Consider the following 26,175-nt stretch of genomic DNA (forward strand, 5'->3'; position numbering starts at 1 on the left):
AAATGCAGTAAAAGCTAGACTGCCTAATTATTCATTGAGGTATCACCAAACTGTGGAGCATGAAGATGGCTATCTCCAACTACAGATTGATTCTGTTATATTCAGAAAAAAGTGCTGAGGTTCCTGCATACAGGCATGAATATTTTATGTTGAAGACTGTCGATGAGGATCCTACATTGCAGTACACGCACTCCTCTTAGCAACAGCAAAACTATACATTTTTCACTAGACATTTATTTTTCTTCAACAGCAACAAGATAAATCGGTCTCATCTCGCTAATTTAACATGCAGTAAAAAGTAGGCCTCTGTTGTTAAATCTACGAAGATGACACAAACAGCTTCGGAAGGCATGTTTTAATCCATTGGCTCTGCCTTCATTTTCGGTTAGACAACGGACGACACAACTGGATTTTAAATTTGTGATTTGCGAAGCAGGAGCTCCCCAAAAGCTCTGCATATATCTGAATATAATCTTGGACCGATCTGGAAGCATTAGCAGTAGATTCAAATTGCTACATGTTGTAAACAGGTTTCACATTTTCACCCAGAATGACAGTTAAGATGGGGCTACCTTTACCCCTTACAACACTTGCCCCAATGTGGACGCTGTTCCATTAATGAACCATACAATATGTTTTGAGCAACTTGTAAAGTTGGATACTACGTGTCTTGCCTGTGTATCACTGGAGTCCTCTTTGACTTCTCCACACAACTATGTAAATAGGGAATAAAATAGCTAAGAGGATTTGTCCTTTATCACAAGGTATCTACAAAGCCGGGCAACAAAATTACCACTTCCAGAGTCAGTATCATACCTGATGGCAGCGCTCACACTCATAGGGCTTCTCACCGCTGTGCACCCGCTTGTGCCTATCCAGGTGATACTTCTGAATAAAGCGCATGTTGCACACATCACACTCGAAAGGCTTTTCTCCTGTTGAGGTGCAGAAAAGCAAGTTTAGAGACTAAACCTTAAACTCTTCTCTACCCAGAAAACTACTGTAACTGTTAAAGACAATATCTATCAAAGCTGATAACCCAAGTCCTTTCATTTTAATTTAACAGACTAATACCAATATGCTGGCATACAATGATTTCACCATTTCAATCACTTAGACATATACACAATGACCAATAAGATGACCCAGACTAGACTACTTTGTTACTTTCTTTGCCTCCAAGAACATATATCCTGTTTATGACAGAATCTATTTATTCAAATGTTATACTCACTTTCATCCCAGATATTCAAAATTCTTTCATTAAATTTCAGTTTCTCTGAACGGACACCTACCTTGTACTACAGGTTTCTCGGAATTTACCAAGAAACATTACATTTAACTGTACCATGCCCGCCTATCTCCATTATTTATAATTCAGATCACTGTAAACATGAGCATTTAATTGTGGTTTATACTTTATTCTCCATATTAAAGATAATTTGGAGGTTTCACTTCAGAAACCATTACAATGTATTTACAGCACAACATCAGCAAAATAAGAAGGTAGAAAAGGGTGGTTAGACCGTATACAGCTTTTAATCCACCCACTCATTATGCCAGCTCAAATACAGACAATTTCTGGGGGAAAGGGGTGTTTGCATTTTTAATTACTCCTATTAGGTAACTCAATATACTCATAACACCTTTTTGCATTCAGAAACCTTCGGTCAGTCTTCTGCAACTAAAAAACCTATCCTCGCGAAAGTTCTCATGATCCCTCATCATAGAACAAAACTAACATCCTCACCTGCATGCGGATTTATTTTTCACATTGGATACAAATTCATCGACAGAACACTATAAAATCACATATATACATTTCAGCAAAACAGACATGAAATGATTTGATACATCAAATAAAAAGTATAAAATAACCATTTTATCAATATTTTAACAATAAATTGTCACATGGAACCACTTTGAGCGCTAATTGACAGTACCTCCAAAATTGGGGGGAGGGTTATTTTGGGGAAATTGGAGGAATGGGCTGAACATATGTCTTTTTACACACCATTCCAATGCGGTTTTAGACCTAGTCTAGGAACGACAGAGCAGGCTTGTAAACTCCATCTTATCGGGGGCAAATATGTCAAGGCCAGGAAGGGGGCCTTTCATATGGCATTTATGGACCTCTCCTGTGCCTTTGACTTAGTTGACAGGAAGAAACTATGGGTCTAATGCTTCAGGCAGGAGTTGAGCCAAGTTTGTTGGATTTACTTAAGCAACTACATTGAGATACAGACCTTTAAGTGCGTTATTCATACACCGGGGATTGCACTAAACATATTAAGTCCTACCAGACAAGTGACACAAGGTTGGATTTTGGCTCCATTTTTATTTTTATTTTACACTTATTCTCTCGCTAGATTTTTGGGGGCATGTACTAAAGATATTTCGCGAATCCTTTCTCGTGTAGTTCCGATTCTATTATACACTGATAATGCTGTTCTTCTAGGGTTAAAATCAAATGGCCTCCCAAGTCTTTCAGATATTTTTTTAAATTTTATGAGTAGTCTTAGCCTTAAAGTAATTAATCAAAAATCATATATCATGACCTGCGGTCCTAAATCCAATAAAACAAAAGAAAATTGTACTGATGGTATCCTCCTTTAACTATTTGGACCTCTTAATCAGTGTGAATGGGTCGTGGGAGGGTTTAATCAACCAGAGAATACAAAAAATGGGGCTGAGGGGGAAATTGTATTTTGATTTGCAAAATAATTTGGGCCATTAACCGTTTAAGGAAATGCTCCAGCTATGTAAAAGTAAATGTTTATCCATGGGTGTTTATGGAGCAGTAGTATGGGGTAACATAACTCCTGGGAAACTGCAGACGATGGAAAACATGTTTTTTAGCTAGACTTCTAGCTTTACCAAAATTAATTTCAACTTTCATTACACATGCGGAAGCGGGGCTGGTTTTGTGGTTGACTATCAATTTAGCTCTGCTGCTATTGTAGTTAAAACAAGAGGTCTGTTCTAGCTGTTCTAATTGCTTAAATCTTGATAATGTGAATGCTATCCCATGACTGGCTTATGTAAAAAAAACAAAAGCTTTTACACCTTGGGTCGGACTGATCTTTTTGATCTCCCTGAAAAAATAGCACCTTAGACAAAAGAAAGGATGAGAAGGAGTTTATTTTCATACCGTGAGTAGGCAGGATAATAAAATTGCTTGATTCATGTTCCATTATTAATTGTATTAAAAATCTATCGCTTCTGGTACTGAACACTATTGGATGTGGTGTATTAATCCTCAGCATAGATTTTACTTGTCAATGTTGAGATTAAATCTATTTCATCATTTAGTTAGATGAATTTCCAATGGATGGTTCTTGGGTTACTTCTTTTTTTAAATGTCCGCATGATGATGTTTCAACCCAAAAAGCTGTACATAGTATGCCATTTTGCACATTGTATCTTATGGTAAGGGTTCGATTTTTACACCCCATCCTTCTGCACAAGCACCTTTCCAAACATAGAGAAGGCCTTGGATATATCCAATCTTTAGCTTCAGCTAAAATCGGTTTGGTTTCACTTAATTATATCACTGCTGTATAAAATGAGGCAACGTTCTGCAATGTATATGGAATTATTTTTGTTATAAAAATGATCTTATTGTTTCTTAGCCTGTGGAAATACGGTTACATATTTTATCTATTGTATTTTTGGTGCTGTTATGTACTTTTTAATGTGATTATGGTTTTTAATGTATGTGCTTTTATGGCCATTTTTGGACTTTTGATTAAGTGCAGGTGGTCCAGCCTCAGAGCCTAGACATGCCAAGCTGATTCTCAACATTTTGAAATAGCAAAACACAAATGTAGTCTGGTGTCAAACTTACATATTTGTGATGCTTCCTTAAACGCCTTAAAACACAACAGAGTGGTGATACCCACCTAGCTCTGTGCCTTAAATTAGCTGGGGAGAAAAACAGTAAGTGATCATCGCTTTCCTCAGTTAGTGGACATAGATGACATCACTCACTATCATGAGCTTGGGCCGACCATCTGCGAGTAAAAAAAAGGTAACAGAAGAGTTCTGCATCCCACTTTTATATACACATACCTACTTGGCGGAGGACTAGTGTAATTTAGGAACTCTTCGAATCAAAGTTCACATTTCAGTGCCCAAAATGTGCTGGACCAACTATGCAAGGCTGGGGGGTGATTAAAGATTCTCCAATTCATGCTGCCATAATCTTTATTTCCCAATATTATGTGTAATCTGGGAAACAGAACATGTGTTATACCAATGCTCATTCAAATGAAGAACCACCAAGGATGCCTTAAAGTACCTTAGCCAAGGGATTTTGAGTACTTATGGACTTTTAATTATATCAGCTCAGCCCTTTCTATAAGGTTCCAGCTCATCAGCAGACCATATGAAAAACCAGAAAAGAATGGGCCATAATTTGACGTACCCAATAATCAATTTCAAAGCTAGATCCAGTCTAAGTGGGATTAACAGAGTGCTAGTTGGGAGCATCAACAAAGATCTGTCCTAAGAGAATCAATGTTAAAAATGCCTCCAAAGTTATGAATAATACAAATCAGTGCTCAAAGCTTGCGCTCTATAGATTCCATAAACAGGGAAGACTGGATGGAATATTGTACACTTGGCAAACCTAAACACTGAATACGCCCTATGGGACAGCAGAATAATGCTCCTCGAGATATGCGGTGCAGGAATGTGAGTCCAGTGACCCCTCGCTCTCAGACAGTGCATTCACCGATAATTTGCCCCTGAATTTCTTGTGAGGATTAAAAACCAGAGATGTATTTTTAAAGCACTGATCTCTATACCATGGGTGCTACAAAATAAGTAAAATTTCTCTCCAAGAAATTAAAGCCCTCTTTGTGTTTTAGAAAAAAGTATGGTATCATCCACAAAAAGTAAAGCCGGTGTTTTCTAGCCAGACAAAATGACCAGTCATTGTCACAGCTAAGTAAGTAATCAATACATCCGTTTATAAAAAGGAGAAAGACAGTTAGAGCTACTATGTAACGCTGGCGTGCTTCTTTGCGAACTACAATTTTCTCACTAGATTCAGATTTCAGATTTAATAGTAAGGTGCATAGTTCAATTAATCAATATAAACTTAATTTGGTTTTTGAGGTAAAACCCATAAACGCATAGTGAGCCATAGCATAACAGAGCGGCTAAAAAACATCCTCAAGATATACCGCTTAAAAATATAAAAAACATATAATGTATAAAATACATTAAAAAGACAACAAATCATAATTAAATACACAATTAAAACATCCTGTAGGAAAGGATTCTTAAAAAGGTAACAACCGTCCTCATATAACAAAGGATTTTGATCACAACTTTTTCTTAACCTTACGAGGACTATTAAATAGCTTAGTACATTGAGAATGATGTCTCCTGAAAGTATTTGCAAATAAATAAGGGCAGGTTGGACCTGGGTAAAGTTGCCCCTTATCAATATAAGGATGATATATAGCTTCCTGGGCAGAGTGTAAAAGCTGCAAAACATGGTACAATGCAGCTTGTCCAGCAGAGACCCATTGTTGCAGCTGCAGGACATAAGATTATAGCCCCAGTTCCCACCAAAGGGGTAGGATAACAAAAAAGGCAGTAGGTCCAACAGAAACCTAGTTAATAAAAAACGGTCATACCTACTTTTGACACTCAGAAGGCTGGGCTCGTGGAAGACACAGTTTTCAACATGACATACCGACAAACACATAGCTTCAATAAGGCACCCTCTTCCCTGACCAACACCCTCTGTCTAAGTAAAATGGTATTTTCATCATTTATAATCCTTCTTACAAATCCTATCTGGGTTACTAAATAGGTCTCTTTTCCTAATCTCTAAAGTGAATATATTTAAACTAAGGAATGTGATGGAAATAATCAAGAGAGACACAATCCTTTATAATGCAAATGCTACTTACCAGTATGCATCTGTTCTTGGCATGTAGGGCTGCTGACATTCATATCTGTGCATAGATCGCCGCCTAGTGTTAGGTCCGGATGATTGCACATTGTTGTCCTGGAAGAGTCTTCGAAGTATCACGAGATAGGTGGCTCCTCCCCTGGACTACAGTGCGCATGGGCATCGCCTCCATCCCCAGATTGTTTTTAGCCATTGGCAGAGATGGAGTGAAGAATGTGAGTGATGACCATGCTATGAGCATATACATATATACTTATGAATGAAGTACTGCAGCTGCTACAGGCGCCGGGGAGGAGGGTGGGCGATATGAATGTCAGCAGCCCTACATGCCAAGAACAGATGCATACTGGTAAGTAGCATTTGCAGTTCGAGGCATGTGGGCTGCTGAATTCATATCTGTGCATAGAATACATAGCAGTCCCTCCATTATCGGTGGCCGCCCGTGCCAGCTGCAGCAGTCTGAAAAAGTGTTTTTAGAACAGCCTGACCAACAGCTGCCTGCTGTTTGGAATGCACGTCTACACAGTAGTGCTTAGTGAAAGTATGTGTGGTAGACCATGTGGCTGCTCTACAGATATCTTCTAAGGGAATGTTACCTAGGAAAGCCATAGATGCCCCCAACTTCCTGGTGGAGTGGGCCCTCGGTGGGATAGTGAGAGTGCGCTTAGCTTTAGCGTAACAGATCTGAATGCATTTTACTATCCACCTAGCGATCCCAGCTTTGGAGATAGCGTTTCCCTTGTGGTGTGTGGCAAAAGCAACAAAAAGCTGCTTGGTTTTGCGAAAATCTTTTGTCCTGTCTACATAGTACATCAAGGCCCTCTTAACATCAAGGGTGTGGAGCATGCGCTCCGCCAGCGTCTCTGGGTTTTGGAAAAACACCGGCAATTCAATTGTCTGGTTTATGTGGAATTGTGATACCACTTTGGGTAGGAATTTAGGGTTAGTGCGGAGCACCACCCTGTTAGCATGTACCTGGAAGAAAGGTTCTTGGATGGTGAGCGCCTGCAGCTCGCTAACCCTCCGTAGCGATGTAATTGCTACTAAGAACGCAACCTTCCAAGTCAGAAACTGAAGCTCACAAGAGTGCAGTGGCTCAAAGGGAGGACCCATCAGCCTTGTAAGAACCACATTGAGGTTCCATTCTGGAGCTGGTGGGGTCCTTGGTGGAATGACCCTTTTGAGTCCTTCCAGAAAGGCCTTGATAGCAGGGACCTTAAAGAGTGACAGGTGTTGCCTATTCTGGAGGTATGCTGCCATAGCAGACAGGTGAATGCGGATGGAAGAGTACGCCAGATTGCATTGATACAAGTGGAACAGGTAACAAATGATGTTTTGAATGGAAGCATCCAGCGGGTCAATATCGTGGTTAACACAGTAGATGACAAACCTCTTCCATTTAGCCGCATAACAAGCTCTCGTAGTGGGCTTCCTTGCCTCCCGAATGATGTTCATGCAATCGGGAGGAAGATTGAGGTATCCAAACTCTAGGACTTCAGGAGCCAGATCGCTAGGTTGAGCTGTTGCGGATCTGGGTGCTGAATGTCGCCATGGCTCTGCGTCAGAAGGCTGGGAGTGAGATGGAGCCTCTGATGCGGCACCACGGACAGTTCTAGAAACGTGGTGTACCATGGTTGGCGAGCCCACGTCGGAGCAACCAGGATGAGAGTCATCGAGTGCTGCCTGAGCTTGCGTGCCACCAGCGGTATCAGAGGTGCTGGGGGAAAAGCGTACGCAAATCTGCCTGACCAGTTCATCCACATCGCATTGCCCTGTGATTGCGGGTGTGGGAACCTGGCGGCGAAGCTTTGGCATTTTGCGTTCTCCTTTGTGGCAAACAGGTCTATCTCTGGATGACCCCACCTTTGGAAGTACGGTTGGAGTACTGATGGATGTATCTCCCACTCGTGCATTTGATGGCTGTGCCTGCTGAGCAGATCCGCCATTTGATTGTCCTTGCCCGGGAGATGCTCTGCCATGAGGAAGATGTTCCTCTGAATGGCCCACTTCCACATGCTCTGAGCCAGATGAGACAGCTGTGGAGAGTGTGTGCCTCCCTGCTTCTGAATGTAGTACATGGCTGTCATGTTGTCCGTCCGGATCAACACGACCTTGTTGCACAGATGTACTTTGAACGCCTTCAAGGCCATGAAGATCGCCATCAGTTCCAACACATTGATGTGCATCTTCCTTTGCTGTAGTGTCCAGAGTCCCTGCACCGTGTACTGGAGTACATGCGCTCCCCATCCCTGGAGAGAGGCGTCCGTCGTCAGGATAATCTGTGGCACAGGCTCTTGGAATGGTCGGCCCTTGCAAAGGTTGTGTGGGTTCCACCAATGCAGAGAGTTGTATGCCCGACCGCTCACCAACACTAGGTCTGTCAGTTGCCCATGAGCCTGAGTCCACTGACGTGCAAGGCACTCCTGAAGCGGACGCATATGTAGTCTCGCGTGCGGGACAATGGAGATGCAGGAGGCCATCATGCCTAACAACTGCATGAACACCTTCGCTGGAAGCGAGTGTTGAGGTCTGAACCGCTGGATCAGCGCCTGGATACTGGCGATTCTCACTGAATTTGGCTGTGCAGTGGCTGCCAGAGTGTTTATTGTCGCGCCCAGATACTGTCGCACGTGGGCGGGCTGGAGATGGGACTTTGGATAGTTCAGAGAGAATCCCAGATCGTGCAGGAGATGAATGGTGCGTGACACATGGTCGACGCACTGTCGTTCTGTCCTTGCCTGAATGAGCCAGTCGTCCAGGTAGGGAAAGACGTGGACATTCTGGCGACGGAGATGCGCCGCCACAGTCGCTAGGCACTTTGTAAATACCCTTGGCGCCGTGGTGACCCCGAACGGCAGAACCCTGAACGGGTAATGCTGGTCTAAAATCGTGAATCTGAGATACTTCCTGTGGGAAGGATGCAGGGGGATATGAAAATAGGCATCTTTCAGATCCAGCGTAGCCAGGAAGTCCCCCTGCTGAAGCAGGGGAAGCACCTGCTGCAACGTGAGCATATGGAAGTGCTCCGAGAGGATGTACCAGTTTAGGGGCCTGAGGTCCAGGATTGGCCTGAGGGATCCGTCCTTTTTGGGGATCAGAAAATACAGGGAGTAAACCCCTGTTCCCCGCTCTTGGAATGGAACGAGCTCTATCGCCCCTTTTTGCAGCATGACTAGAACTTCTTGCTGCAACAAGGTCAAGTGCTCGCCTGACATAGGACGGCTCCTTGGGGGTATGTCCGGTGGAATGGAAGTAAGCTCTAGACAGTACCCGTACTGGATAAGAGACCTCACCCACCTGTCCGTGGTGATGGACTTCCACGCCGGCAGGAACTGCTGGAGTCTCCCCCCGACCGGTGTGGTATGGTCGGGGGGTAGTGACAAGACGTCACTGTTTGTTGGTGGTGGTGGACCTGGAGCTATTGTTTCCACGTCCCCTGCCCTTGACGTTATTGCCTCTGTAACCACCTCTACCCTTGTTGTTGTACGAGGTTTGGGTGTTACTCTTGTAATATTGTGTGGACTGCGATGCCTGACCCCTTGAGGTGCCTCTGGAAGTGGAGCGGCGAAAGGAGCCACTCCGAAACTGCTGACTTTGTAAGGCCCCCATAGACTTGGCAGTTTCCGTATCTTTTTTTCATTTTTTCCAGGGTCGCGTCCACCTCAGGGCCAAACAGGTGGTCAGGGTTAACTGTTTGATTCAGTATTGTAGTTTGGATGTCAGGTTTAAACCCTGAAATTCTAAGCCAGGCATGGCGTCTAAGCAACACACTGGTATTGATAGCCCTGGAGGCTGTTTCTGCCACATCCAGTGCACATTTGATGGATGCATTCGTAATGAGTTTTCCTTCCTGAATCAGCATCTCTCCTGCCTCCTTGTATTGGTCAGAAAAGTGTTGCAGTATGGCCTCTAAGGTGTCATAATGGGCCCTATCATAACGTGCAAGTAGGGCTTGTGTGTTAGATATTCTCCAGATATTAGCTGCCTGTGCAGCAATCCGTTTGCCTGAGGCCTCAAAGATCTTGGACTCTTTGTCTGGGGGAGGAGCGTCACCAGTAGTTTGAGAGTTTGGAAACAACCAAGGAGTCCAATGGCAAGTGTCCCTTGATATATGTAGGATCCGTGGGCGCTGCCTTATATTTCCTGTCGATGCGAGGGTTGACCACACGCGCCCGGGTGGGCTCCTTGAAGACCTCCGTTGCATGTTTAAGCACCCCTTTAAGCATCGGCAGCGTTTTGACTGACTTTTCAGCTACAGAGAAAGTGTCAAACAAGAAGTCCACATCCACGGGGTCCGAGTGCAGCTCGACGTCGTGGTTAGCCGCAGCTCTCTCGATCAGAGCGTTAAAGGCCGCTGAGTCCTCAGTCGGGGGAAGTTTTCGCCGCAAAAAGTTGCGCATCCTGGCCCGACTGCGGGCCCTCTGGGTCGCCTCCGACTGACCAAGGTTTGTGCTCCTCCTCCGGATCCGAGTACGCCGGATAGTTGTACTCGGCGTCTTCCTCGTCCGCATCGCCTGCGGCGGAATGCGTTGGCGAGTGTCCTAGGGCTTGTGGGGACACAGGTTCCACCAGCGCCGAAGATTCCGCAGAGTCCCTTTTGTTTTTGAGAGGGATCTTAAAATGTTCCAACGCCGGCTCCGTCGTGATCTTCCTCTTGAGGAGAGACAGTTTCCCGGTGTTTGCGTCGATGATTACCTCACGACGTTCCTCTTCAGCAAGCGGTTGGAGCCGAAGCTTCGACACCACCAAGGCAGCTTTCGGTGCCAATACCTCCTTCGAGGGTCCGCCCTGTTTCGGCGCGAAGGCCTTTGGTGCCGACTTGGGAGGAAAGGTGAAACGGATAGGCGTTTGCTCCTTCGCAGGCTTAGGCGTGAGCTTAGGCGTCACAGTGCCCGGAGCGGGAACCACACTGTCCTTTCGTATCCGCTGCAGGGATTCCGCCACCTTCTTCGTCAAGGCCGGAGAGGGCTTGACCGGCTCGAGCGACTTGTCAGCGTCGAGAGCCTGATCACCCGCAGGCACCTTCTTCGGGGCAGACGCCCCATGCCTATGTGCGTCGTCGCCCTGACGCTTCTTCGGAACCGTCTTCGGGTCCACAACCCCTTTCGGAGCCGACGCAGCCGCGTCGGACGATTTCGCCTTCGGCACCGACCCCGAGGGCTTCGGGTCGGCCATCTTGGCGTGGCTCTTCGAGTCGGCCATTTTGATTTTCTTGGAAGTTGACGCCTCCAGAACCTTCTGCACCAGCGCAACTTTCACTTTCGGTTTCGCATCCGAGGGTGCGTGACCAGTTGGCTTCACTTTCGTTTTCTTCAACGTAAGTGGCGGCTCATAAATGTCCGTGACCGGGCCCGGAGGCGGGGACGTAGGACTCAGAATTAGATCTTGGGTAAGGCCCGAAGGCGATCCCTCGACCTGGGCCGTATGAAGGGGAATAACCCCTGAGTCTGGTTGGGGATGCTCCTCCTCCGAGCTATCCCCCATAGTGGCAAAAGCCTGATCGTCGTCCCCTACCTCGTCGGTGACTTCGTCAAAGTTCTCCTCACCCGCGTCGTAGGTCTCCCCCTCGGACGCGGGACTAGAGCCCGAACCTTGCCCGTCGTCTTCTCCCTCGACAGATTCCTGGAATATGTCGTCTGGTGGGGGCGCCGCTGTCGATAACCTAGCCTGGAGCCTATGGGCCCGACGAATCTTCAAAGTCTTCTTGCACCGGAATTTCGAACACGCCATGCAGCTGTCTTCGTGGTGATCCGGTGACAAGCATGTATTGCACACAGGGTGCACGTCGAGGTGTGAATATTTGGAGTTACACACCGGGCACTTCTTAAACGGAGTTCGCTCCATAGCAAAGTGTAGTGTAGGCCCGTCCGCGCCGAAAGCACGTGGAAGGGCAGCAAGAGATCGGAGCTGAGAGTCAGAAAAGAAACTCGTACGCAACTATACCGACGCCCAGCCTAAAGACCTTTTGGTCTCGATTAGAAGTTGAACAACGATCGGTTCCGACAGAGGGAACCGAAACACATCCGAACCCAATGGCGGAAAAAAACAATCTGGGGATGGAGGCGATGCCCATGCGCACTGTAGTCCAGGGGAGGAGCCACCTATCTCGTGATACTTCGAAGACTCTTCCAGGACAACAATGTGCAATCATCCGGACCCAACACTAGGCGGCGATCTATGCACAGATATGAATTCAGCAGCCCACATGCCTCGAACCGTATAGTTTCTTACCTGTTGTGTACTTTTGCAGCTTGAAGACATACTGCATTCACTATGCTGCGCATTATTTCACCATCTAGTGGTTGGGTCTGGAATTGTAGAATTTCTTCTCTTTTTTTCCCCCGTGGCACAGGTGGGCGCCGACATACCACCATTTGGTGTCTTTTGTGACGTCGAACCGCTTCCTCCCACCATCTTCGGATTATTTTTTCTAGTCTTTTGTTACTTTTGTTTCTCCTTTAATCTTGTAAAGTCTTTCTTCAGTTTTAATCCCTTTCCTCCTGTCTCATCTCTGGCGGAGGAGGGTGGGTTCGCTGGTGAATCCAGAAAGTCTTCAAGCTGCAACAGGTAAGAAACTATACGTTTTGCAGCGAGAATCTTTCTGGATTCACTATGCTGTGCATAGACTTTGTAGACGTTTGTCCTTATTGTGGTGCTTGGGTGGAAGATGAGCTTTGGTTTCTGAATATGTGGTATAAGACCTTCTGTCCCATTGCGCATCCGTGTTCACTTGTATATTCACACAGTAGTGCTTAGTGAAAGTGTGCACTGAAGACCATGTTGCAGCTTGGCAAATGTCTTGAATTGCTGTGTTAGCTAGAAATGCAATTGTAGCTCCTTTCTTCCTTGTTGAGTGAGCATGAGCTGCTCCTTGTAACAGTTGTCCTGCTTGTTTGTGGCAGAGTTGTATGGTTTGTGCAATCCACAGGGCAATGGTATTTTTGGTAACTGGTCGTCCCAAAAACATTCTGGCAAAAGATACAAAGAATTGCTTTGTTTTTCTGCACTCTTTTGTCCTTTCTATATAGTGCATTACTGCCCTCTTGGCGTCGAGTGTGTGTAACACCCTTTCTGTGCTCGTGGAAGGTTTTGGAAAAAACTTGGTATTTGAATTGTCTGATTGATGTGGAACTGTGACACCACCTTTGGCATGAAATGTGGGTCAGTTCTTATGACAATCATATCCTTGTGTATTTGTAGGTATGGTTCTTGAAGTGTTAGCGTTTGTAATTCACTCACTCTTCGTAGTGACATGATAGATACTAAGAAGGCTGCTTTTAGCGTGAGCATGTGCAGCGTAGCTTTGTGAATAGGCTTAAATGGTGCCTTCATCAATTGCGTTAGCACTACGTTGAGGTTCCTGTCTTTTGGTTCGAGCCGTTTGTGCGAATCGACACCCTTCGGCGTCGGCTTCGATGGGTCGACGGCCTTGACCTTGGTCTTCGGCACCCCAACCATTGGCTCGACGACCTTCTTGAGTTTTCCGGCGTCAACGGCCATTTTCTTTTTCTTCGGCTCCGAGGGGCTTGAGGCCTTGGAGCCGACGAGAGGCACAAGCACTTTCGGTTTCGGTTTCTGCAAGGATGCTATCGGTTTCGATTTCTTTGTCTCGACCGATGGCCGTTTGGAAACCACAGGCTCTTTAGAAATGTTCGAAGCTGGGCCTTTATGCGGGGCTGTAGAACGAGATTGTGGATCTTGGGTAAGGCCTAGTGGCGATCCCTCGACCTGAGCCTTATTCAGTGCGTTATCTCCGGCCCCCGTGTAGCCGGGTTGGCCTAGCTCTTTGCCTGAGCTATCTTCTACGGCCCCAAGGGCCTCCACGTCGTCTCCTACCTCATCGACGACGTTCTCGTCCTCGTCTTTTACCTCCTCGTCTTTGGCGTCATACTCTGAGTCATGGCCCGAAGCCGGATCGGAGCAGTGTTCCTGATCCTCCAGATCAACGACCTCCACGTCTTCGGTCCCGAAGATGTTGACGGGAACAGGCGCTGACTTCTTCGACTCCAATCGAGCCGCGCGTCGAATTTTGAGGGTTTTCTTCGACCTGAACCGGGCACAGGCCATACAGTTGTCTTCCTTATGGTCTTGGGACAGGTACTTGTTGCACACCGGGTGGACATCGATGTGCGGGTATTTTGCATTGCAAAGGGGACACCGCTTGAATGGACTTCTTTCCATTTCAGATCTAAGATCGGGTAGAGTGTGGAAAGAAAAACCTGTTGAGTCCTCGATGTCCTCTAGAAGCAAAGGCACCAATACCGAACGAAACGATACCGACGATATCGAAAGCCTTTTGGCTTTGTAGAAAGTTTTCCTAACTTCAGCTAAGATAGTAACATCCGAACCCAATGGCGGAAAAAAACAATCCGAGGATGGAGAGGATGCCCATGCGCACTGTAGTCCAGGGGAGGAGCCACCTATCTCGTGATACTTCGAAGACTCTTCCAGGACAACAATGTGCAATCATCCGGACCCAACACTAGGCGGCGATCTATGCACAGATATGAATTCAGCAGCCCACATGCCTCGAACCTATGTCTGCTTAGTGCGTCTGCGATGACATTGTCCTTGCCTGGGACGTACTCCACCCTCAACAATTCGTTGTGGAGAATGAGCCACTTTCAGATCTTTTGCGATTCGCGAGAGAGTGTTAGCGAACGCGTCCCTCCCTGTTTGTTCAGGTAGTGCATCGTCGTAGAGTTGCCGGTCCTGACGAGCACTAGGGAGTTCTTGATCCTTGGCAAGAAGTACTGCAAGGCTAGGAAGACTGCCCTCAGCTCCAGCAGGTTGATATGGAGCTGCGTCTCCGGTTCTGACCATCTGCCACTGATCCGTAATTCCTGTAGGACTTCTCCCCAACCCTCCAGGGAGGCGTCCGTTGTAATGATATGAGGAGCTGCTGGAAGCAGGAACGGCAATCCCTGCGAGAGGTTCTTGAGCGACCTTCCACTGCAATGCCTTGGTGATTTGCATTGTGATCGTTATGCGGTCTTCGAACGATCCCGTGCATGGCGCCCACTGTTTCGACAAAGCCTCTTGGAGCGGACGCATCCGGAAGCGACAGTGCGGTATGAGCAGGATGCACGAGGACATCATTCCCAAGAGGGATTTGAAGGTACGGACTGGTAAAGTTTTCTTCGAAGCCACTGATGCGGCCAGAGAGACGAGCTTACGTTTTCTTTCCTGAGATGGGAATGCCTTCGCAACTTTTGTATTCGCTGTTGCTCTGAGGAAAGGAAATTACTCGAGAGGGATGTAAGGTGGATTTTTCTTGATTGAGTGTAAGACCGACCCTAGTGCTTGAAGAGATTTAGACAGGCGTTGGAGGATTTGGTTGCGCCTGACAAGGATGGTGCCTTCACCAGCCAGTCGTCCAAATATGGGAAGACTTGATGTCCATGCTGCCTGAGGAAAGCTGCCACCGGGGAGAGACATTTGGTGAGGATTCGGGGCGCAGACTTCAGGCCGAAAGGGAGGACACAGAACTGATAGTGCTGGCCCGCCACTGCAATCTTAGGAATTTCAAGTGATTTTTGTGGACTGGGACGTGAAAGTTTGCGTCTTGTAGGTCCAAAGACGTCATGAAATCTCCCTCCTCTAAGAGGCCCAAGATCTCCTGAATCGTGACCATGCGGTTTAGAATGGGCCTCCATTTCTTCTCCTTTTGAATCAGGAAGAAGCAGGAGTAAAATCCTCTCCCCTTGTGAGCTGACGGTACTCGCTCTATTGCCCCTTTTTTGTAGCATAATTGAGATTTCTTGAAGAAGCAATCGCAGATTTTTGTGATGCATTGGGCGAGGAGGGGTTGTCGGAGGGATATTTTTGAATTCTATAGAATGGCCAAATTGAATTAATTGAAGGACCCACAGGTCCGTTGTTATTCTCCTCCAATTGTTGAGGAATTGGGTCAGTTTTCCCGCCAATTTTCAAAGAAGGAGATGAGGGATGGGCTGGCTGTAGGAATAGGTCATTGGCGTCCGCCAGTGGTCTTCCGTTGTTTTTTCCCCCTAAAGTTGGACTTTCCAAAAGAGGACTGTCTGCCTTGTTGTTGTTGGCGAGGTTGGTATTGTGACTTGCCTTGGTTGTAAGAATATGAGGATCTATTTGGATAATTGCTTCTGTAAGAGGATTGTCCTCTGCCTCTGTTCCCTCGAAAGGACTGGTTTCTAAATTGTAGCGTGCCAAGTGCTCTCGCTGTGTCTGTGTCCTTTTTTATTGTTTGTAGCGCTTCATCGATCTTGGCTCCAAACAGGTGTCATCCATCGTATGGCATGTCCAGGACTTTAGATTGTACCTCCTGTCGGAATGAGGTAGCCTTGAGCCATCCCTGCCTTTGCAATACAGCTGCCCCTGCTAGCTGTCTGAATCCAGTCATTGCTACATACAGAGCACAGTCGATCAATTCAGAGGCCGACGTTTGACCCTCTAGAAGTGGAGATTGAACTTCCTCTTTTGTGGCGTCTGGCAGTTCAAATAAATACGGAGCAATGTCTGCCCACAACTGCCTATTATACCTTCCTAGAAGCGCAATAGAATTTGCCGCCTTTACTGTCATTGCAGATGTGGTTGAAAAACACTTTCCGATATTGTCCAGCTTCATGCCATCCTTGTCTGGTGGAGCTGTTAACGGAGAGGAGGGATTCCTGGAATTTTTCTGCGCCGCCTGTGTAACCACAGAGTTTGGCTTGGGATGTCCTGTAAGGCAGGCTGGTGCCGATGCTGGGGCCTTGTATTTTTTGTCCAGTCTTGGAACCACTGCCGATACTGAGGCTGGAGTCTGCATCAACTGCAGACCCTGTTCCCATATATAGTCAATAATAGGAATTGATCTGGTTGTTTTCTTAAGTGATTCCTTAAAAACATAAAGGAAAGTCATTTTCTTGAGACTCCATTGTCATGTGGAACCTTTTGGCCGCTCTCTCCACCAGATTGTGGAACCCTCCTATGTCCGCAGGTGTTGAATCTGAAGTAGCGGGCTCCGGGGACGCTGCAGAAGAAATGATGTAATCATCTCGTCATCATGATTGGAATGGTCATCTTGGACCTCACCCTCTTCCTTTTGTTCTTCCTCATCGTCAGATGATGGAGGATCTTGTATCTGTTCCCTTTCCTGACGGAGCACCAATGCCGGTGGTCTGAGCCGTCGAGACGGAGCCGTCCCCGCTGCTGGAGGAGCATTTCTAGCTGGCTGCTGGAGGAGAAGCTGAGGACTCCGGGAACCGTTGTTTATAGTCCTGTATCAAGAATCTCAAATCAGACACTATAGAGGCTGGTAGACATACCATGGGCGTAATTTGAGTCTGAACCTGTGTCTGAACATTATGCTCTTGGGTAATTTCAGCATCATCATCATCATCATCATCATCATCAGTGCTTTGGCATTTGACCACTAGATGAGATGGACTGGTAGCCTGTGTGCTATCCTCCTCATCAGACTCCTCATCTTGTAGGAGACAAGCTGGAGGCAATCCTTGCACTCTACTTGGGGACGTTAACTGGTGTAAATGCCTTTTTTGAGCTCTTTACCCTTAGAGAAGCGGGTTGTAACTCAGCCTCAGCTGTCATTGAAGGACTCGTCGAAGGCAGGATCCTGGACGACCCATCGTCTACAGATTGTAGTTCTTGTGCCGGTCTCATCGACGGTGTAATCGTCGTTGACTGCTTCCATTAAGGTGTCGACTATGTCCTCTTCGACGGTGTGGCTGACGAAGGTATGTCCATTGTCGTCGTTGCCTTAGTCATCGAAGGCTTCGTTGACGATGGCACAGTCGACAGTGCCACTGTCGACGGTGCCTTCTCCGTCGATTCTTTCGTCGACGGTACACTCGTCGATGATGATGATCTCGTCGACGGCAAAGACGTCGACGGCGCTGGTCTCGTCGTCGACACGGACGTTGACGCTGTAGTGGTCGATGACGATTTTTTAATGATAATAATCGACGACAAAGGCTTATTCAACTATACTAATATACTACCCAAATAACTGAATAACATATCCACTACTCAGATTACTTCATATTTATACTATACTAATTTTCAACGCTAATCCTTTATGGGTTCCGGAGTGGCGTGCTACTCGTCAGAAAATCGCTTCAACACCCATAGGGGGAACAAGTGCTATATGAATGCAAATCTTTTTTCCCCTTTTATCCCTCTGCGACTCTTCTCACGCCAAGTAACCGACTAATATCCACCACTGAAATTACTACATATTTCACCATATTAATTCACCACTAATACTTTATAGGCTTCCTGAATAGCGTGCGTCAACAAGCGCTATATAAATACAAACCTTTGTCCTCCTCTATCCTTCTGCTAACATTCCAAAACCAAATACCTGACTAACCTATCCACCACTTAAAATGTACTTGCATGTTTCACTATACTAATTCAACACTAATCCTCTATGGATACCGGAGTAGCGTGCTACTCGCCGAGAAAGCGCTTCAACGCCTCGTCAGGGGTAGTAAGCGCTATATAAATGCAATTACAATACAATTACAATACAATGTGCACCCCCACCTGTGTCATCAGAGTCTGTATTTACATCATCATCTGGATTGGTGGATGGTGAAGGAGGTGGAATAGTATGGGGAGGAGGTGGAGAAGGGACCCTTAATGTAGGAGGTTGCAATGTCTCTTCTCTTTTTTGGAAGAGGAGGAGTTGCAGGCGCCTCTAGTGGTCTCTTCTTGGAGCTAAGAGCTAGTTGGCCAGTCTTAGGATCCTTTACAAGAGTCTTTTGAGTAGGATCTGGTGTAAAAAGCTCTTCTGTGTAAGGCAGATCCTTCGGCGACGAAGTTTTCAGTTCCTGAGGTTTTTTCGGCACAGACTCCGCAGCTGGTCTAGGGTCTTTTGGCTTGGAACTATGACCTTTCGAAATGTCTTTTACCGGAACATGTGAGTTGGGACCTTTAGGCGTTTTTTTTAATCGGCTCTAAGTGCGGTTTTGGCATTGATGAGCCGGTGCCAGTCTTCGCCGCTGAGTGCTTGGGTGTCGGAGCAGCTGTCGGCGTGGCTGTGGAAGATGGCTTCTTTTTCAGTGTCTGTATGAGATCAGCACCTGGAATAGGCTGACTCAAGCCAGAGCCGCCTGAAGGCTTAGTAGGCTTCTTTGCCGGACTCGAAGGCAGGGCGTGGGAAGCAGTCTCTCGGTGTGCACCCGGGCCCGAAGGTGAGGGTGTGACTGAAGCCTTTTTTGAGGGTGTCGAGGAAAGGTTGGGGCCGACGTTCTTACTTGCGCCCCGTTGAGCTGGAGTGATGTCCTCGACATCTGAACCTTCGGCATCAGAGGAGCTGGCACTTTCTTCGGCCCGCTGGTGTTCTGGCACGTCGACGCCCTCTTCAAAGATGTCGCCGGGGATCGAAGCTGACGAGCTCGTCGGTCCCGAATTGTCTTCTTGGAGTGGAAAGAGGCACAAGCGGAACAGTCTTTGGCCTCGTGCTCCGGTGAGAGGCAAAGGTTGCACACCTTATTTAGATCTGTGGGGGGAAACTTCGACCCACATTGAGGACACTTCTTGAATGGAGTCCTTTCCATGATCCAGAGAGTAAGGCCCAGATAGGCCCGAAGGCCTTCGTCGATGACCGGAATTGAAGACTTCGAAGTGGTGAAGAATCGCGTCGATGGGCAGCGCGATCGAAATAATACCGTCGAACTGGGTGAGGAATGCACGCTGAAGGAAATTCGGTTCCAAACCGGAGCGCAGGTAACGCATCCAAGCCCAATGGCGGAAAAAAAACAATCGGAGGATGGAGCCTATGCCCATGCACAATGTGGTCCAAAGGAGGAGTCACCTATCTCGTGACTTCCAAAGAACTTTTCAGGACAAGAACAAACTGCAAACATCCGGGCCCAACACTAGGTGGCGATCTATGCACAGTGTGTAATCTGCAGCTCATATGCCTCGAACATATTATTTTGTTCCATGTAATTACTAGAACCAAGTAAGGCTTGGCACAGGTAATTGTAATAGTACTTTGCAAGAATAATGCAGTTGAATGCAATTGGTTTGGTTACAGGTAAGTCAAGTGTTCAGAAACAGTTCAAATTACTTTTTAGTTACTTTGCAATTACTTTTGAAGTTACTTTTCAGATTTTTCCTATCAGTGTGATATGCCTAGATATCACAATGGGACATTTCCCGGATAAAAGGTGAGAAAAACTGTTTGTATCACAACACAGTTTCATAGGTTTCCATACAAAACAACCCTCAACACACATTTTTCAGGGGGAAACAGTCAATGCAATCCTATGGAGAAAAATGGGGTTATTGTTTTGCAGATAAGTAAACAGACTTGAGGGTTGAGTTTCTGGGGTTAGAACAAGGGTTCTGCCAGGGTCAAGGATGCACTCATTAATCACCCTCAGCGGCACTAGGGCGGCCAGATGTAGAGTACTGAGGCCCAATATTATCCAATAGGGGATATGGGTCCTCCGGGTGGTGGTTATTCACAAGCAGGCCACAAAGTTGAGGGAGCAAAGCTCCTGGATTAAAGCTCAGGGCGGAGGGGGGTAAAGTTAGCACCCAAAGTGCACCCACAGAGGCACAGGGGCAGCTGGTTGCAGGGTGCTGTTTTGACGTTGGGTGCCCTGTTGTTTTCAATCAGGATTCTCCAGTTTCAACAAACAGTGCAAGCTCGGGGACGAAAATCTTCTGGAGGCGACCACCGGTTGGGGAGGTAAGCTGGGATGCTGGGGGTTGCCTGGACACCGTCGGTTGGGCCACCCAAGGCCGTCGGGTGAAGGGGTGTCCTTGGGCGTTGGGTTTTCTTACCAGCTCCTGGTCGGGGGATCCCTCCAGATAGAGGCTGCAGGTGTCGGCTGGGAGTTTGAGGCAGGTCAGGGGTCACTGGATCTCGGGTCAGGATCGCCGGGGAGACCTATTGTTAGTGTTGGGCCACTCGAACTCAGGCCGTGGGTGTCAGGAGCAGACGGATTTGGCCACAGCCAGAGTCTGTTGGTGGGCAAATCCGGTGCTCACTGGAGACAAAGTCTTTTTAGTGTAGGCAGGGTAGCTTCGGGGGGGCTGCTGGCTACAGGACAAGCTGGGATTCCATTAATATGGCTGGGTCCAAACTGGAATGGCATGGTGAGCAAAAAAACTATGGATTTAGTCCCAGATCTCTGTACTGGGTTGAATATATGACATTGTTCTGCTTTTTGTCCATCAATTGTTCTTTTTTGCATTTGTCACCTCGAGTGACACGGGTATGCCCAGACGTGGGTCCCGTGCTCTCCATGCCACTGGAGTCAAGCTAACCTATGCTTGTTTCCAGTCCAGGGAGGACCTGGCCTGGCAGTTCGGACTGGACTGTTCTTATTGGGCACAGGCTCAAGACTGATTTGCATATGGCTGGGTCCAAACTGAATGGCATGGTGAGCAAAAAAACGATGGATTTAGGCCCAGATCTCTGTACTGGGGTGAATGTATGACATTGTTCTGCATTCTGTCCATCAATTGTTCTTTTTTGGGATTCCGTTAGAGCAGGTAGAGGTCAGGACAGACCGGTAGGGCTGGGGCCAAGTCAGCTCGTGTCCTCCTCCTCTTCTCCAGCAGGGCTCTTCGTCCTTCTTCTTCCCTCTTCTTGTCTGAGTAGGCTGGTTTCGGAGTTGCCCCTAAATACTAGATTTAGGGGCATTTCAGGTAGGTACAGTTTGGGATCAATGGGTCCCTTCCTTGGGGTGGGTACACCCCTATTATGCCACCCTCCAGTGAAGTGTGGAATAAGCCTGACTCTGGTTGGCTGGGTTCCCCCCATCTACAAGATGGCTGAGACCGAGAGTTGTGCCTAGCCTCGCCTCCCCCACCTGAGGGGTGGAGTTGGCAAGGTGGGCACACCTCTCCTCCTGTCTTGGTTTTCATCCCTGATTCTCCATCCCAAAGTGGGGGTCCGAATTGGTGGGAACCAGATGCTGGGAGCAGCCTTTGAAGCTTCCCCTTCGTGGATCCTGCCCATCCTGGGGGAAGGAAGATTGCCACTTCTGCCCAGGATGTGCTTTGTTTCCGGACCCAGAGAGCGGAAGGCTCTCAACCCTGGGCTCCAGAAACATGTCTGGGGCGGCAGCTGGTAAGCAGCCAGTCAGCCAGGACACTAGAGTCAGGTGGTTTTTCAGAGGGGATCTCTAAGATGCCCTTGGGTGCATTTTTTTATTAAATCTCACAGTGGCATCAGTGTGAGATTAATGTGCTGAGACGTTTGATACCGAACTTCCCAGATTTCAGTAAAGCCATTATGGTGCTGTGGAGTTCGTAATGATAAATTCCCAGACCATATACTCTTTATGGCTTTACTGCACTTACAATGTCTAAGAACAGACTTAGACATGTTAGGGGTACATGGCTCAGGCACCTGTACCCTCACCAGTGGCAAAGTGCACACAGCTAAAGGGGTGCCTAACCTATGCCATAGACAGTGGGTTGAAAGCATGGCATACAGGAATGTGTGCCATGTCGACTCTTCACTTTTCTCTGCGCCAAAACACTCAGCCTGCAATGGCAGGGTGCGGGTGTTAAGGTACAGGACCTCTAAGATGGCACAATAAGTGCTGCAACCCTTCGAGGCCTTCTCTGGTCAAAGGGCCCTTGGTTCCTAAGGTACCTTTTACAAGGGACTTGCATGTGGTCAGAGAGGTGCCAATTAGGGGTACACAGTACATTTTAGAGACAGAACATAGAACCTGGGTACCGGGTTAGCAGGGGCCCAGGGCACTCCGTCAAAGAGCATCAACATCAGGCGAAAATTTGGGGCAACCATGTAAAAAGGGCCACTTTCCTACAATACTGCTTTCACAAACCTTCCAGACACCTCCACTTGTCCAGACATCTACTTACACAAACCCTATGCATGCAGAAAAATGTATTCAGCTGTCAAGGCTTCTCCTACATCGCTCCAAAAGCATGGGATAACCTGCAGCTACACATATAAGCCTCCTCCTCCCTTTTTTTGGAATTCCGCAAGAAACGGAAGACCTGGCGTTTCAAGTAGTTCCACTATGTCCTAGGTGTGAACAGACTCACGCCTGTTCACAACCAGCATACCTCCAAGTTGATGGTGTGCATTACAAATCTGCATAACAATCAACTCGTCTTCTACCAGGGAGGATAATGGGGTTTGATAGTGGACATAGTATCTTTACCTTAGAATGACTGAAACCACCCATCATCCAAGCCGTACCTGTATGGATAAAGATGTGCCTCTTCAGATGGTAGCTACTCCTGAAGGCTCCGTAACAATGCTCGCAAATAAAATTCTTGGGTATGCTTAACTGAAAATTCCCATTTTCTTCAATCAACAGCACCTGCAACACATGACAAAAGTTAATCTCTACGGACTTTAATTTATCCTACCAGGTCAAGGAAGACATGTCTGCAAGTGAACAGAAAAGGCACCACAGTTAATAAACTAATGTTATTTTCTTTTACATCAATAATGCCAAGAACCTCTTCAAAGAATGCACCAATGGCAAGGAACATACACCTTTTCTTTCATTAGAATTATCACTTCCAGTGCCTCTTTGAAGAGGTTCCTCAATGTCTCCTACACTATTAAGTATACACTCTGGCTGAACTCTCATATCAGAATTCAAGAATTGCGGGTCAGAGAGCCTTAACCTTGGGAGGACCCACCCCACAACCACTGCTGTTGATCCCACCACAAACCCTAGATTATCCAACTAACCTAACCTCATGTTTCTGTTTTTGTTGAGAACAATGAACTGCCTTCCTTTACCACTATATTCTATATATGCTTTCAATTATTATAGATTATGTTCGTTCTATATAAACATATGGAAAATGCTACTTACCAGTATGCATCTGTTCTTGGCATGTAGAGCTGCAGAGTTACACACTGTGCATAGATGGCCACCTAGTGTTGGGCCCGGATGTTTGCAGTTTGTTTTTGTTGTAGAAAAGTCTTTGGAAGTCACAGGATAGGTGACTCCTCCTTTGAATCATACTGCGCTGGGCATCGGCTCCATCCTCCATCCCCAGATTGTTTTTCGCCATTAGGGAAGTGATTGAGTCTTACAAGAAAGTAGTGATGTCCATGTAATTTGCATCTAATTAAGATAATACTGGAACAGACAAGGGTAGCCGAGGAGGAGGGTGGGCGTGTGTAACTCTGCAGCTCTACATGCCAAGAACAGATGCACACTGGTAAGTAGCATTTTCCGTTCGAGGCATATGAGCTGCAGATTACACACTGTGCATAGATTATATAGCAGTACCCACCTTTAGCAGCAGCCACCAGTATCTGTTGCAGTTGTTTGAAACAGGGTTTTTAGTACAGCCTGGCCCACAGTTGCTTGTTGTTTAGTTTGCACATCTACACAATAGTGTTTTGTGAATGTGTGCGGTGTAGACCATGTAGCTGCATTGCATATATCATCTAGGGGAATGTTCCCCAAAAATGCCATTGAAGCCCCTATTTTTCTTGTACAATGGGCTTTGGGAGGAATAGATAACGTATGTTTAGCTTTGCGGTAACAGATTTGTATGCATTTAACAATCCACCTAGCTATCCCAGATTTTGATTTGGGGTTACCTTTATGTGGTAGTGAAAAAGACACAAAAAGTTGTTAAGTTTTACGAAAAGTTTGTATCCTTTCAATGTAGTAAAGCAATGCTCTTTTGACATCCAAGGTGTGAAGAGCTCTTTCTGCGATAGTCATGTAATAATCATTGAAGGTCTTGTACAAGAGTAACAGGAAGGTGGACCATAGACTCATTGACTGGTTCCACATATTGAATCCTTACGTGAGGAGGGCGATATCCTTGTTGGTAGTTACCCTCATATTCATCATCATCTTCCTCTTGATATTTTACATTGTAGTGTAGTTCCTATATTCCCAAAAGGCTCTGCGCATTGGAATAATATATCCTATAGATGTGACGTAGGACTTATGTCTACTAAGTCTCTATCGATTATATGAGATTTAATTGTGAGTGCCAGCTAGCTCAGAGGTCACTAGAAACTTTCTCGAGTTCACAAGAACGGATTTAGTTTCTGGCAACCGCATAAACATGACAACTTTGTTTCCCCAAGATAAAACTGACCTTCAGAGTTGTGGAAACAATAGATAGATATTTTACTCAGTCATTCATGCATGCTTCGTTTCAACAGAGAAGTAGAGAGACAGGCGTTTTCAATAAGAGGTATTTATTTAACAGTCTTCTTTCTCAAGCATAAGAAGTGAACTGCTACAATCATAATACTGGTTGCAAAATATAATGCATACAGTAAAAAGAGTAGAATACAATAATACCGTAAGAGCATTTTATGGTTCCTAGACCATAGATAAAAACATACATAAATAACAGAGGCTAAAAAGGTACGACTGGTGCGTCTAAAATACGCCTACCCCGGTGTACCTAACCCAAGCTTAGTACGAGGGAAGGAGCAAGTGAGGTGTAGCATAAATGTAGTATTTTTTGCCAACAATCTATCTAAGATTTCTCAAAGGGTCTAATCAGCTCCGTACCTTGGTGTAGAATGAAGACGGTCAGTCTCAGGACTCGATTTCCCCCCAACCCCACAAGGGTAGCTTGGAAACACTGGAGCTGGATTTCTCGACAGGAGAAAAGTCAGCGTTTTTCTCATTGCGTCTGCTGGAGGTTCAGCTTACCTTCGGCACTTGTAGTAGCAGGGTGCGTCGGGCAAGTAGATAGTCGAACTGCTTCAAGCCACCGTGTGTTTTCTATGGCAAGTGTGGGCATATTTATACCTTGAAGGTCCCGAGATTGACGTAAAGGTGGACATAATAACGTCATCAAAGAGTCTCAGTTCTTTGAAAACTCCATGAGTTCTTGGACAAGTCAGTATTCGAGCAAGGGGAAGTCCCTAGCTGCTGAAGCAGAGTTTTCCAAGAAATCATTGTGGATTTTCAGAACTAGTGGAAGTAGCCCTGCCGTATTTGGAATGCATGAGCGATGTCTAAATATGGTTATGAATCTATGCCTATATAAGGATATGGTGATTTATACCTATATAAGGGCATGAATCGGGAACATTACAATAGGGTCCTAAAATGTTATACAACAACATGTCTTCGAGAAGGACTATCAGCAGGTCCAAACATCCCATCGTCATCAGACTCCGCTAAAAAAAGTGAGATAATCGCTGGATTTTGCAAAAAATGCCTTGTTGACTGTGTCGTTGATGGGTACATAGGCATAAGGTGGACAGATACTTACGACCAGGCGTGGGATAAAGTGTTGTCAGCTTTGTCAACGGTAACAGA

General features: G+C 46.4%; 1 protein-coding gene across 6 annotated transcripts in view; it reads right to left on the reverse strand.

Annotated features, from left to right (window-relative positions):
- The window catches only part of ZNF740 (zinc finger protein 740), a 245,280-nt gene that overhangs the window by 80,566 nt on the left and 138,539 nt on the right, over positions 1-26,175 (reverse strand). For all 6 annotated transcript variants that reach the window (XM_086965545.1, XM_086965535.1, XM_086965562.1 and 3 more), the window contains 2 exons: positions 23,109-23,232; positions 817-935 (listed from right to left, as the gene is read on the reverse strand). In XM_086965545.1, coding sequence (XP_086821671.1) covers positions 817-935; positions 23,109-23,232 — 243 coding nt within the window. The remainder of the gene's footprint in view (positions 1-816; positions 936-23,108; positions 23,233-26,175) is intronic.

This window comes from Lissotriton vulgaris, chromosome 1_1, assembly GCF_964263255.1.
Source record: "Lissotriton vulgaris chromosome 1_1, aLisVul1.2, whole genome shotgun sequence".
NCBI lineage: Eukaryota > Metazoa > Chordata > Amphibia > Caudata > Salamandridae > Lissotriton > Lissotriton vulgaris.